Here is a 15,368-nt window from a genome sequence, read left to right as displayed (position 1 = left end):
TTGGCCCTGTCCACACTGCCTTCAGCTCCTCTATTGCTAATTTGCCGGAACCCAGTGATGGTCCTCATCCCACTCCAGACCTCTCTCATGTTGTTCTGCTGGAGTTTCCACTCAAGCTTCCTTCTGTACCTGTCTTTAGCCTCCCTGATCCTGGCTTTCAGGTCCCTCTGTATGGCCCTCAGCACCTCCCTATTTCCATCTCTAAACGCCCTCTTCTTAGCGTTCAGTAAATGGGGAGTTTCGGGTGAATAATTTTTCATAGTGGGTCACCTAAACATTGGATAAGTTTCTCTCTCACATACTTACTGACTGAATTGTTCAGTATTTACAGTACATTTCTGTTCTGTTTTAGATGTCTAGCGTCCACATTTTTTTGATTTCGGGTCTACTGTTACGACTGCGCATGCACAGAGTGCGGACGCAATTGAAACGTGTAGGTGCCGGACTGCGCATGCACAGAGTGCGGACGCAATTGAAACGTGTAGGTGTCGGACTGCGCATGTACTTAACGTAGAGGGAAATTTGAAATGGCGAATGAATCGGAAATTGGAGTTGGTGAGGCGACGGCTCGAGGAAAGGAAGCAGGAACTCTTCGGGAGCCCGGGACCGAACTGCAAGGGGAGGAAGAAGGCCCAGAGCTTGGGGTCCACCGAACGGGAGAGGGAGACGGCCTGGAGCCCGGGGTCGACCGACCGGGAGAGAGAGAAGGCCCGGAGCCCGGGACTGGACGGGAGGGAGAGCGTCTGGAGATGGGGATCGGCGAGATGGAGAAAGACGACTTGGAGTCAGATGTTGGCGGGTCGATAGGGGGCGAAGGCTCGGAACCCGTGGAGGGACATGAAGTAAGGGCAGTGTCGATGCGTGATGCGAAGCTGGGGTGTCGCAGTGTGATGGTCCCTGGGAGATGCTCCCGCACTGAGGCTCGGGCGGAAGCAGAGCTGCCGGTGTTGTTTCCCGGCCAGGTGACTCGGAAAAGCTGCTGTCGCCTAGTATGCGAGCTGTTGAAACACGTCCTGTACCAGCGGCAGCAACTGCCGCTCCCCTACGATCAGTTGGCTTTTTTCACCAAGAGAGAATGCCCCCCTGTAAGTATGCCAATCCTTATGTACAGAAAATGTGATACGTACTCGCATTTCGAGATTTAACTGTATGCTGTGAGTTTGTTTTCTAAAGCTTTGAAAAAAACATAGAAAACCTGCAGCACAATACAGGCCCTCTTTGGTGACACATCTTGTAGAGCCACTGTGTTCCAGCATTGGAAACTTGGATTTTATCCAATACTCTGTGGAATCTGTACATTCATCCTGTGACTGCGTGGGTTTCTCTGTGTGTTGCTGTTTGTTCTCACATCGCAAAGATGAATATAGCCACAGGGCCCTAGTGTCTGCAATGATCGAAATACCAATTTAAACTAATCCTATCTGCCTACACGTGGTCTATAACCTTCCATTCCCTACCTAAACATGTACTTCTCTGACTCCCTTTTAAACGTTGCCTCCTTCCCCAATCTTGCCTGCAGCATGTTTCAAACATCTATCACTTTGTATGAAAAGAAAACTTGCAAATCTCCTTTAAACTTTTTTCCTCTTCTCTTAAATTTATTTCCTCTAGTATTTGACATTTCCATCCTGGGAAAAATACTTTGCTACTCTACCCTACCTGTGCCTCACATAATTTATAAACAGCTCTTCCAAGTGAGACAAATTCACATGCATCTCCTTGAGCCTTGTTTATTGCATTCAGTGTTCTCAATGTGGTCTCTACATCAGTGAGGATTGAGTGCACTTGTGCTCTGTCCACCTAGTGCTTCAGGTTGCTAGCCATTTCAATTCCCCTCTTAATTCCAGAAGACATCGGAGCAGAATTAGGCCATCTGGTCCATCGAGTCTGCTCCACCATTCAATCATGGCTGATCCTTTTTTCTATCTCCTCCTCAACCCCAGTTCCCAGCTTTCTCCCCGTAACCTTTGATGCCATGTCCAATCAAGAACCTATCAATCTGCCTTAAATATATCGAACAAACTGGGCTCCACAGCTGCCTGTAGCAACAAATCCACTGCCCTTTGGTTAAAGAAATTTCTCCGCAGCTTTGTTTTGAAAGGGCGCCCTTCTATCCTGAGGCAGTGCCCTCTTGTCCTAGACTCTCCCACCATGGGAAACATCCTTTCCACATCTACTCTGTCTAGGCCTTTCAACATTCGAAAGGTTTCAATGAGATCCCCACCCCCCCATCCTTCTGAATTCCAACGAGTAAGACCCAGAGCCATCAAATGTTCCTCGTATGATAACCGCTTCATTCCTGGAATCCTCCTTGTGAACCTCGTCTGGACCCTCTCCAATGCCAGCACATCTTTTCTAAAGTGAGAGGTCCAAAACTGTTCACGATACTCAAGGTGAGGCCTCACTAGTGCCTTATATAGCCTCAGCATCACATCTTAGCTCTTGTATTCTAGACCTCTTGAAATTACTGCCAGCATGGCATTTGCCTTTGTCACTACCAACTCAACCTGCAAGTTAACCTTCAGGGTGTTCTGCACAAGGACTCCCAGGTCCCTCTGTATCTCAGATTCCTGGATTTTCTCTCCATTTAGAAAACAGTCCACATGGTTATTTCTACTACCAAAGTGCATGACCATGCATTTTCCAGCATTGTATTTCATTTGCCCCTTTCTTGCCCATTCTCCTAATCTGTCCAGGTCCTTCTGCATCCTCCTGGTTTCCTCAACCGATCTTCATATCACCTGCAAACTTGGCAACAAAGCCATCTATTCCAACATCTAAATCAGTGGTCCCCAACCTCCGGGCCGCAGACCAATACTGGGCCGCGAAGCATGCAGGGGTGCAGCAGTAGCCAGAATGCACCCAGCAGATCTTTAAGAAAAAAGCTGAAATAAACAAGCTAATTGATTAGGTGCCACCTGGCACGTAAATGACGGCCCAGATCAGAGGCGATTGCTGATTTCACTTCTCTACGCGATGTTCACTCCTCTTTCCAGGGAGCTGGAGCCTTTAGCTGTTCCATTGTTTGGTCAAGTTAAATGCCAGCCCAGACAGGCTGAAAAAACAGGGCTGTCAGGATTGAGGTGACATGTTGAATCTACACAAACTTCTAATAAAGTATAGATGCTGCCGTGCTTCTTTGTAATGACAGTTACGTGCTGGTCCCAAGACAGATCCTCTGACACTTTTCAGAGAGAGAAACGTCGATCCTTAATGCTGAAGAATTTAAAGTTATTGACCCTCTCCACCTCAGTTCCTCTAATGATGACTGGCTTCTGGGCAGCACCTAATTAATTAGCTTGTCTATTTCGGCTTTTTTCTTAAAGATGTGCTGGGTGCACTCCGGCTACTGCTGCATGCTTCGCGGACCGGAGGTTGGGGACCACTGATCTAAATCATTGATACACAGCATAAAAAGAAGTGGCCCCAACACCGGCCCCTGCAGAACACCACTAGTCACTGGCAACCAAACAGAAAAGGATCCTTTTATTCCCACTCGCTGCCTCCTACCAATCAGCCAATGCTCTTATCATGTTAGTAACTTTCCTGTAATACCATGGACTCTTAACTTGGTAAGCAGCCTTATGTGTGGCTCCTTGTCAAAGGCCTTCTGAAAGTCCAAATATACAACATTCAGGGCATCCCCTTTATCTATCCTACTTGTAATCTCCTCAAAGAATTCCAATAGGTTCATCAGGCAGGACTTACCCTGAAGGAAACCATAGTGACTTTGTACTAGCAACATACATCAAAGTTGCTGGTGAACGCAGCAGGCCAAGCAGCATCTATAGGAAGAGGCGCAGTCGACGTTTCAGGCCGAGACCCTTCGTCAGGACTAACTGAAGGAAGAGTGAGTAAGGGATTTGAAAGCTGGAGGGGGAGGGGGAGATGCATCTCCTCCATTTCACGTACATCTGCTCTCACTCCATCCTCCCACCACCCCACTAGGAATAGGGTTCCCCTGGTCCTCACCTACCACCCCACCAGCCTCCGGGTCCAACATATTATTCTCCGTAACTTCCGCCACCTCCAACGGGATCCCACCACTAAGCACATCTTTCCCTCCCCCCCTCTCTCTGCATTCCGCAGGGATCACTCCCTACACAACTCCCTTGTCCATTCGTCCCCCCCATCCCTCCCCACTGATCTCCCTCCTGGCACTTATCCGTGTAAGCGGAACAAGTGCTACACATGCCCTTACACTTCCTCCCTTACCACCATTCAGGGCCCCAAACAGTCCTTCCAGGTGAGGCATCACTTCACCTGTGAGTCGACTGGGGTGATATACTGCGTCCGGTGCTCCCAATGTGGCCTTTTATATATTGGTGAGACCCGACGCAGACTGGGAGACTGCTTTGCTGAACATCTACGCTCTGTCCGCCAGAGAAAGCAGGATCTCCCAGTGGCCACACATTTTAATTCCACATCCCATTCCCATTCTGACGTGTCTATCCACGGCCTCCTCTACTGTAAAGATGAAGCCACTCTCAGGTTGGAGGAACAACACCTTATATTCCGTCTGGGTAGCCTCCAACCTGATGGCATGAACATTGACTTCTCTAACTTCCGCTAGGCCCCACCTCCCCCTCGTACCCCAGCTGTTACTCATTTTTATGCACACATTCTTTCTCTCACTCTCCTTTTTCTCCCTCTGTCCCTCTGAATATACCTCTTGCCCATCCTCTGGGTCACCCCCCCCCGTCTTTCTCCCTAGGCCTCCTGTCCCATGATCCTCTCGTATCCCCTTTTGCCTATCACCTGTCCAGCTCTCGGCTCTATCCCTCCCCCTCCTGTCTTCTCCTATCATTTTGCATCTCCCCCTCCCCCTCCAGCTTTCAAATCCCTTACTCACTCTTCCTTCAGTTAGTCCTGACGAAGGGTCTCGGCCTGAAACGTCGACTGCGCCTCTTCCTATAGATGCTGCTTGGCCTGCTGCGTTCACCAGCAACTTTGATGTATGTTGCTTGAATTTCCAGCATCTGCAGAATTCCTGTTGTCTGACTTTGTACTATCTTGTTCTGTGTCACCAAGTACTCTATCACCTCATCCTTAACAATTGACTCCAACATCTTCCCAACCACTGAGGTCAGGGTAACTGGTCTATAATTTCCGTTCTGCTGCCTTCCTCCTTTCTTAGAGTGGAGTACCGTTTGCAATTTTCCAGTCCTCTGGCACCATGCCAGAGTTCATTGAATTTTGAAAGATCTAATGCTACCTCTTTCAGAATCCTAGGGTGCAGTTCGTCTGGTCCGATTGACTTGTGTACCTTTAGGTCTTTCAACTTTTTGAGCACCTTCTCTCTTGTAACAGTAACTGCACCCAGTTCTCTTCCTTCACACACTATATACATCAGGCATACTTCTAGTGTCTCCCACCGTGAAAACTGACACAAAATACTCATTTAGTTCATCAGCCATCTCCTTGTCCCCCATTATTATTTCTGCTGCCTCATTTTCTGGTGATCCTACATCCACTCTCATTTCTTTTTTTTAAACATACTTGAAAAACTTTTATGTAACACTTTGATATTATTTGCAAGCTTGCTTTTGTATTTCATCTTTTCCTTTCTAATGTTTTTTTAGTTGCCCTCTGTAGGTTTTTTAAACTTCCCAGTCCTCTATCTTCCCACTAATTTTTGCTTTGTTGTATGCCCTTTCTTTTGCTTTTACAATAGCTTTGACTTCCCTTGTCAGCCACAGTTGTACTATTCTCATGTTAACCTGTCTGTTATTGGCTTTCTCTGCTGCCAGGGTCTACACAGACTAGAGGAAAAGCACCCCATAGTCTACCTGAGCAGTTTTGAACCTGATGGGATGAGTATTGAATTCTCCAGTTTTGGGCAACCTGCCAAACTTCTGTCCCTTTCCTCTCTCTTCCTGCTCTACCCAGTTTCTCCTACGTTCCCCCATCAGCCCATTTCTTTTCTCTCTCCACAAATGAGTTACCTCCCTCTACTATTGCCATCTATCTACCCCACCCTCCTGCTCAGTCCCACCTAACTGTACCTGGACACTATCCCTCCAAGCCCCTCCTGTTGATGTACCTTTCGAAACTTCTCTTAGATTTTACAATGAACCTACTTATGATGACAGTTCATTCCACACTCTCACCATCCTCTGAGTCAAGAAACTTCCCCCAGATTCCATGTTTCACAAGGATTTTAAAACCATAAGACATAGGAGCTGAATTAATCCATTTGGCCCATCGAGTCTGCTCCGCCATTTCATCTTGGCTGATCCATTTTCCCTCTCAGCCCCAATCTTCTGTCTTCTCCCTGTATCCTTTCATGCCCTGACTAATCAAGAATCTATCAACCTCTGCCTTAAATATACCCAATGACTTGGCCTTCACAGCCGCCTGAGACAAAGAATTCCACAGATTGACCACTCTCTGGCTAAAGAAATTCCTCCACACCTCCATTCTAGAAGGATGACCCTCTATTCTGAGGTTGTGTCCTCTGGTCCTAGACTCCCACACCATAGGAGACATCCTTTCCACATTTACTATATCGAGGCCTTTCAACATTCAATAGCTTTCAATGATGTCACCTCTCATTCTTCTGAAATCCAGTGAGCAGAGGCCCAGAGCTATTAATGCTCCTCAAACCTTTCAATCCCAGAATTATTTTTGTGAAATTTACCTATTGAATGTCCTTTGAACCCTCTCCAATGATAGCACATCCTTTTGACACTGGTGCCAAGCTGTATCAGCACTTGCCCTTCCCTTGGACTACATCAGTGACGTGGAGAGGGGGAGCCCGGTGCATGGGCAACAGCCGGTTCTTCAAATCTTCCCGCCCACAGGACACAGTCCAACAGAGGCACAAACTCAAGATCCGCTGGGACTGATGGCTGCCTACTATTACTATTACAACCCGTCTTAGATAAGGGGCCCAAAACTGCTCACAACACCCCAGCTGATGCCTCACCAGTGTCAAAATTACATCCTGACTTTACATTCTAGTCCTCTCAAAATGAATGATGACATCGCATTTGCTTTCCTCACCAGCAACTCAACCTGCAAATTAACCTTGCAGAAATCCTGCACGAGGATTAAAGTGTCCCTTTGCAGCTCAGGTGAATTTTCTGTCCAATTAGAAAATAGTCTACCTTTGTACTTCTTTTACTAAAGTGCATGACCATACACTTCCCAACACTGTATTCTATCTGCCACATTTTTGCCTTTATTTCCACAATTTCTGTCATTCAAGTCATTGACATATAACATTAAAAAGCAGTGGTCCCAACACATCCCTGTGGAACATCACTAATCACTGGCGGCCAATCAGAAAAGGCTCTGTTTATTCCCACTCTATGCCTCCTGCCAATCAGTCATTGCTTTATCCACTCTAATATCTTACCATAGGCTCTTGACTTGTTAAGCAGCCTCATTTGCACTATTGTTTTTATTTTTTTGATTCTGTACAGCGACAGCTCAGGGAAACTGGTATCAAATTCCCTGTATGTGTCCACATACTTGGCGATAATAAAGGATTCTGATTCATGTGTGGCACCTTGTCAAAGTCACTCTGAAAATCCAAGTACACAACATCCACCGATTCTCCTTCGTCTATCCTGCTTGTTATTTTTTCAGATTTGTTGGACAAGAATTTCCGTTGAAATCATGCTGACTTTGGCCTATTTTAACATGTATCTCCAAGTACCCCGAAAGCATGTCCTTAACATCTTCCCATCTACTGAGGTCAGACTGGCCTATAATTTCCTTTCTTCTGCTTCTCTCCCTTCTTGAAGAGTGAAGTGATATTTGAAACTTTCCATTCCTCCATTTGGTTGGAAGGTGGCTTGAGATCTGGAGAGATTGGATAGCTGGGGCCTTTTTTCCTTGGGGTGCAGAAGGCTGAGGGGTGATCTAATAGAAGAAATAAAGTGCTACTGAATGTATGTTCATTGTCATTTTCTGCTGTGGTCCACCCACTTCAAGGTTCAACATGTGCATTCAGGGATCCTCTTCTGCATACCACTGAGGTAATGCGTGGTTATTTGAGTTGCTGTTGCCTTCCTGTTAGCTTGAACCAGTCTGGCCATTCTCCTCTGACCTCTCATTAACAAGGCATTTTCACTCATAGACCTGCTGCTCACTGGATGTGTTTTGAGTTTTTGCACCATTCTCTGAACTCCAGAGAGTGTTGTGGATGAAAATCCCAGGAAATCAGCAGTTTCTGTGACGCTCAAACCATCCCAACCCATTCATTCCATAGTCAGTGTCATTTAGATCACTTTTCTTCCCCATTCTGATGTTTGGTCTGAACAACAACTGAATCTCTTGACTATATCTGCATGCTTTTATGCATTGAGTTGCTGCAGCATTGTTGATTAAATATTTGCATTAACAAGCAGGTGTATCTAATAATGTGGCCAGTGAGTGTAAAATGAGAATATAATATATAACATGGATGATCACGGTCTTTATTTCCCAAGGATAGGAGAGTTTAAAACTAAAAGGCGTTGGTTTAAGTTCAGAGAAAAAAGATTTAAAAGGGACCTCAGGAATACCTTTTTTCCATACAGAGGATGGAGGATATATACAACTGTCAAAAGAAGCTGTAGGGGAGGGTACAATGACAAAGTTTGAAGAATGTGGATAGAGGATTTTTAGAGGGATATGGGCTGAGCAAGGACAAGTTGGGGTGTGCTTTTATGCTTAACACTATTTTCCCAATATAAATGTGCCAGTTATTAGTGATATTAGTGCATTAACTGAATGTAAAGGATTACCCATTCATTTTGATCTTACCCTCTTAGGATGACTGCTCTGTGTTATCACGATCGATAAAAAATGAGCAAAGTAACTGCAAGAAATCTCAGAAGATGCTGCTGGAGCTGGATGAGGTTTTCCAGAATTTGGAGGCAATGTTTACATTGACACTTGTTCCTTGTGTGCATATCCTAATGGGTGGCAGTGTGGTCAATCCAAAAGAGATGTATGAAATCAACATGGAGAAAGTTGCTTTTGGAAGCACTGAGGAGAGCCTAAAAACCATCTCATGTATCCGTCAACTTTTTCATGCACTCTTTGTCAAGGATCTCTTCAGCGAGTTGAAATCTGTTCCTCTTATGAATACTCTGCTTCTTGTCCAAGGTCACAGGAATTGTGGGGTACAGTGGTTTCGACCCAAACTGAACTACAGGGTTCCAAATCGAACCAGGAAGCTGATTATTAGTCTGGCCTGTGACACTATGAGTTTAACTTTGGCTGAGGAGCAGAGACCAAGCTATAACCATGATGATTATATCTGGTTTCAAGCACCCACAACCATCAAGGGATTTCAGTACCAATAATAATCCTAGCTGTATCTATTTACAATAATTGTGTGGTTTTAAACAGAGCTTGAGTTTGGGCAGCTGCTTCTGCCAGTGGCAATGGTGTGTTGCTGCTGTAAAAACTTGAATCCTTTCTAAATAATGAGTTTGTTTTTTATATCAGTACACGTTTAGAGGTGTGCTGTGTTTGATTGCAACCTTGGGCAGGAATACTGATTTCTTTAATGTGGAGGATAATTGTAATTGCTCATGTCTGATTTAATTTCCTGCTTCCTGAGCAGCAGTGGGCCAGTGACATCTGTGCTGAACGGTAGTAATAGCTTGTTAACTTTTGGAAAGCTTCCGGAGGGCAAGATGAGGTTCAGCTTTGAAACTGCGACCCCTCACAATAAGGAATGGATCCTGATTAAAGTACTAAAGGCATGCTGCCGCCTCAGGACCAATCCTAAGAATAATCAACATTTTTGGAAGTGAGATGTTGCCCAAAGACGTTCCTTTTTACACTGCATTTAATAACTATATAGGAGAAGCTTTAAGTATGCAAAATTAGTGAAAGATCATTGTGAGACATTGTATAGCATTTTCATCCAGTTTTCATATATGGTGCTCAAAATCAGTGCATTTATTTTTGAAATTTCAAAACATAGAAAATAAACTTATTTAACCTGTGCTTAAGTGGGAATTTATATTTACTGAGATACAGCAGGTGCAGGCTCTTCCGGCCTTTCTAGCCACATCACCCAGCAACCCCCGATTTAACCCTAGCTTAAGTGTGGGACAATTTACAATGGCCAATTAACCTACTAACCAGTACATCTTTGCACTGTGGGAGAAACTGGAACACCAGGAGGACTAAAGCAGTTATTAGTAGAACTAGAATTATTAATTCAGTTTAAAAGTGGAAGATTTTCCAGCTGTATGTTTGTCTCTGAAGATTCCAAGGTCCATTGAGATCATATGAGAGCAGGTTGGTGACTAGTCAGCAATCCATGATTGTGAATTCCAAGCTGCGGGAATTGCGTAAATTGGGAATCTATAGTTCTACTTCCTGGTAGCCAAACATTTTAATTCAGGTTCCCATTTCAGTTCTGACTTGTGGGTCCATGGCCAACTCTTGTGCCACAACAAGGCCACCCTTAGGTGAGGAGGAGTAACACTTTATATTCCGTCTGGGTAACCTCCAACCTGATGGCATGAATATCGATTTGTCCTTCTGGTTTGAAAAAATATCCCTCCCCTTCCCCTCTTCTATTCCGCACTCTGGCCTTTAACCTCTTCGCCTGCCTATCATGTCCACTTGGTGCCTCTCCTTTCTTTTCTCCTATGGTCCACACTCCTCTCCTATCGGGATTCCTTCCTCTCCTGCCCTTTACCTTTCCCACTTCACCCATCACCTTGTAGCTATCCTCCTTTTCCTCCCCCCCTCCCCCCCCACTTTTTTATTTTGGTGTCTTCCCCTTTCCTCAAAAAGGGTCTTATCCTGAAATGTCAACTACTTGTTCATTTCCATGGATGCTGCCTGACCTGCTGAGATCTTCCAGCACTTTTTTGTATGTTGTTATTAATTTAAGCTAGATGAATAGCTTAAAATCTTTAAAAAAATTTGTAAATTAAGTCAAACATTTTTTAAAAAACTTTGATAAAGTATATCTTAAAGGATGCAAATGTTGCAAGGACAACACTTATCGTCGATGTCCTAAACTGAATGACTTGCCACATCATCAGGCAACTAAGAGTTAGTCGTAATTGATGTATTTGGAGTCACATATAAGCTGGACCAGGTAAGGATGGAAAATTCCCCTTCTTAAGTAAATCAGCGAGCTGTTGGGGAACCAGTGGTTTCTTGGTCACCATTAATATTAGCTTTCACATTTATTTAATTACTTGAATTAAAGCTCATGTCCCTGGGTCAATAATCTAGGTCTCTGTTTATTAATTTCAGTACCTTGCACACAGTGCTACCGGACATGTAATGGGCTGGGTTGATCAGACCCAAACTATTTGAGTGTCCAGGCTATACAAACGTACAAACACAACAAATAACTTGACCCTAATTTATTATCATAAAAATAGCACAAAAACACATAAAATACTATGCAGTAAGTCACAAAGATTTCAGGGCTCATGATTCTTAGTCACCACTTGATGGTTACTGTTGTTGGGGGAGCTCTGAATTCTGGTCCACTCGTGAAACCACCTTGGGTCCTAGTTACCGATCGAAAATTGTTGGTCTCAGCAAAATCCAAAGAACCCGGGGAAGGTACCCCAATAAATATGAGCTCACAAGTATATAAAGAGAGAGAGACAGAGACAGACAAACTCTTTGATCTTTTGTTCTCATGCTATTAACTCGGCCTGATTTCTTTCATTCAAACAACTCATTCATTAACAATATTCAGTATACCTTTAGAAGTCAAATATACACTGTAATGGTCATTTGTCTGTCAGTCCACCAATGTTTTAGACTTAACATTCCTTTAGTTACAAAAGAGCATTAATATTATATATAAGCAATAAACCTGAATGCAAAAAATAATCCATCAACCTCGCTCTCTGTGACCAACAGACATTGTCTTTAACAGATATCCTTATGTTAATGGTGACTGAGACTAAGAAAAAATTCAGCTGCTATCAGCAAACGTTGGATATTATCAGCCTACATTGTTTACTTTGTACAGACACTGTTGTGAGTTCACAAAAAATTGTCATTTTGAACTGTTCAGATATTCAATGTTTTAAAAAATTTGATACATGTAAGTTTGAAACTGGAGATTGTATCAGAAAAGGACACGTAGGGAATTGGTGTGTAAGGTACAGCAGGGAAAAGTAGCCAAGTTAAAATTAAAGAGCTTATAAAGCATTTGGAGCCAAATTAATTATAGGCAGAACAAAACAGCTGAGTTCTGGTAATAGCCATGACAGGATTATAATTTAAGGATACCAAAAATAAGAATTTAAAAGGTAATTGACTTTAAATACTGATTATTCCTCCTCCTTCAGACTTGGCCAACCTGGGTACTTCCAACAGTTTTTTTTAAATGATTCACAGCGTCTGAAATATTTTGCTCTAGTTGCAGTAAAATTTCTTGTTTGAAGGGAGATGTTTATTGTTGCTTGATGAATTACTCCAGCCTCATTGGAGTTCCTCAGGACAGGGTCCAAGAAACAATCATCTTCAGCTGCTTTATTAATGACATTCCTTCTATTTGAAGCTAAGAGGGATTGCTTACTGATGATTGCACAAATTGAAATGTGACAAATTACAGGGGCAGTATTCGTTAACAGCAGCATACAACACTGTGAATCACAGAGGCCTCCTACTGAAATTATCTAAAATGTTAAAGAATGAAACCATAGTCAAAGTACTAAGAAGCCTCCTAGAAAATCACAGATTTTATGTAGAAATGAATGGAATTAAGAGTAGGTGGCGTCCACAAAAGAATGGACTACCACAGAGATCAGTCCTGGCACCTGTACTGTTTAATGTTTACACAAATGATCAACCAACCTTTCTTAACACACGCAGGTTTATCTATGCAGACGACGTATGCATAGCAACACAAGCTAACCCCTTCCAAGAAGGTGAAGTACGACTTACAGCAGTCCTTGAAGCAATGAAGCAGTATTATGAAAAATGGTCCCTGAACCCAAATCCATCAAAAACTCAAGTGTGTGCATTCCACCTGAGGAATCGAGAAGCAGCTCAGAAACTCAGGATCATCTGGTGTGGGAAGGAGCTTGAACACCATCCGACTCCAATTTACCTGGGCGTGACACTGGATAGGACGCTCTCATTTGCCACCCACATCCAAAAACTCTGAGGGAAAGTTGGCTCTCGCAGTTCTCTCTTGAAAAAAAATTAGGCACGAAATGGGGAGCTAATGCTCATACACTTAGATCAACTGCCCTAGCATTCTTCTATGCACCTGTGTGGGGCAGTTCAGGCCATGCGAAGAAAATAGACCCGTTGCTTAACGAAGCCTGCTGAATAATCATGGGCACACTGCGCCCCACACCCACTAACATCATTTACAGACTTGCAGGCATTGCTCCCCCAGAGATCTGAAGACACTACAACAAAAATTGAAAAAGGTAAACAGAACTCGGATCCACGGCACCCACTACACCATCATGTGCTGGTTTTCAACTGCCTAAAATCGAGGAAAATCTTTGCTACAGTGGAGGAACTACCGCATGGAACATTCCCCCAAACATACAGGATTGACTTCTGGCAACAAACGGAAGCCAGAACCCCACCAAACAATACGGTGCAAGACCCAACAGAAATGTTGCCAGACAGGGCACTGCTTGACAGACGGAAGTGGTGCACTCTCCACAGAGCGAGAGCGGGAGTTTGTAGGACGGGAGTCAAAATGGTGAATTGGGGTTTAAAGACCAGCGAATCCTGTGAGTGTGGTGAAAGGGTGCAGAGCATTGAACACGTTCTGCGCAACTGCCCACTCTCACCTGATTTAGCTGACACTGACCTGCTCAACATCAACCAAACAACACTAGAGTGGCTGGCTGTCTGGTGTGACAAACTATTCATGATGATTGCACAATGATCAATACAATTTACAACCCCTCAACAAATGTAATGACCCATGGCTACATGCAGCAATGGCTAGTTTGCTATATCAAAAATCCATGACCTAGATTTTATCCCGAGCTCTGCTGTTCATATGGTGTTTTGCATGTTTGCCTTGTAACCATGTGGAGTTCCTCTAATATCCTAAATACATACTGATTAGCAGATTAATGGGGTACTATATATTACATTAACATGGGTTGCAGGAGAATTGAAGAGTTGATGGACATCTTTAAGAGAACATGTTGCAAGGAAATAATTTCAGGAATGGCACTGAAGGGTTGCTGTGAGAACTCAAGCTGAATAGCCTCCCATATCGTGAAAAATGCAAATAACAATATTCATGAAAGAGTCAGGCAAAGAACATAGAAACATAGAAAACCTACAGCACAATACAGGCCCTTTGGCCCACAAAGCTGTGCCGAACATGTACTTACTTTAGAAATTACCTAGGGTTACCCATAACCCTCTATTTTACTGAGCTCCATGTACCTTTCCAAGAGTCTCCTAAAAGACCCTATTGTATCCATCTCCACCACTGTCACCAGCAGCCCATTTCACGCACTCACCATTCCCCGCATTTAAATAAAACAACTACCCCTGACATCTCCTCTGTACCTACTTCCAAGCACCTCAAAACTGTGCCCTCTCATATTAGCCATTTCAGCCCCGGGAAAAAGCCTCTGACTATCCACACAATCAATGCCTCTCATCATCTTATACACCTCTATCAGGTCACCTCTCATCCTCTGTTGCTCCAAGGAGAAAAGGCTGAGTTCACTCAACCTATTCTCATAAGGCATGCTCCCCAATCCCTGTAAATCTCTTCACCCTTTATATAGTTTTCGCATCCTTCCTGTAGTGAGGTGACTAAAACTGAGCACAGTACACTAAGTGGGGTCTAACCAGGGTCCTATATAGCTGCAACATTACCTCTCAGATCATGAACTCAATCCCACGGTTAATGAAGGCCAATACACCGTATGCCTTCTCAACCACAGTCATTCTGCGCAGCAGCTTTGAATGTCCTATGGACTTGGATCCCAAGATCCCTCTGATCCTCCATGCTGCCAAGAGTCTTACCATTAATACTATATTCTACCATCATATTTGACCTACCAAAATAAACGACCTCACACTTCCCTGGGTTGAACTCCATCTGCCACTTCTCAGCCCAGTTTTGCATCCTATCGATGTCCCTCTGTAACCTTTGACAGCCCTCCACACTAGCCACTACAGCCCCAACCTTTGTGTCATCAGCAAGTTTACTAATCCATCCATCAACTTCCTCGTCCAGGTCATTTATAAAATTCACGAAGAGTAGGGATCCCAGACCAGATTGCTGAGGCACTCCACTGGTCACTGAACTCCATGCAGACTATGACCCATCTACAATCACACTTTACCTTCTGTGGGCAAGCCAGTTCTGGATCCACAGAGCAAGGTCCTCTTGGATCCCATGCCTCCTTACTTTCTCAATAAGCCGCGCAAGGAGTACC

General features: G+C 44.1%; 1 protein-coding gene across 1 annotated transcript; it reads left to right on the top strand.

The window, feature by feature from the left end:
• The first annotated feature begins 484 nt into the window (after positions 1-484).
• mad2l1bp (MAD2L1 binding protein) lies at positions 485-10,104 on the top strand. Its single transcript, XM_063072472.1, has 2 exons — positions 485-1,085; positions 8,763-10,104. The coding sequence occupies exons 1-2, from the start codon at positions 528-530 to the stop codon at positions 9,297-9,299; spliced, it is 1,095 nt and encodes a 364-aa protein (XP_062928542.1). The 5' UTR covers positions 485-527; the 3' UTR covers positions 9,300-10,104.
• The last annotated feature ends 5,264 nt before the right edge of the window (positions 10,105-15,368 follow it).

The sequence above is a fragment of the Mobula hypostoma genome, chromosome 2, assembly GCF_963921235.1.
Source record: "Mobula hypostoma chromosome 2, sMobHyp1.1, whole genome shotgun sequence".
Lineage (NCBI taxonomy): Eukaryota > Metazoa > Chordata > Chondrichthyes > Myliobatiformes > Myliobatidae > Mobula > Mobula hypostoma.
Note: the sequence above shows the minus strand (reverse complement) of the source record. Positions and strands in the feature narration are given on the sequence as shown.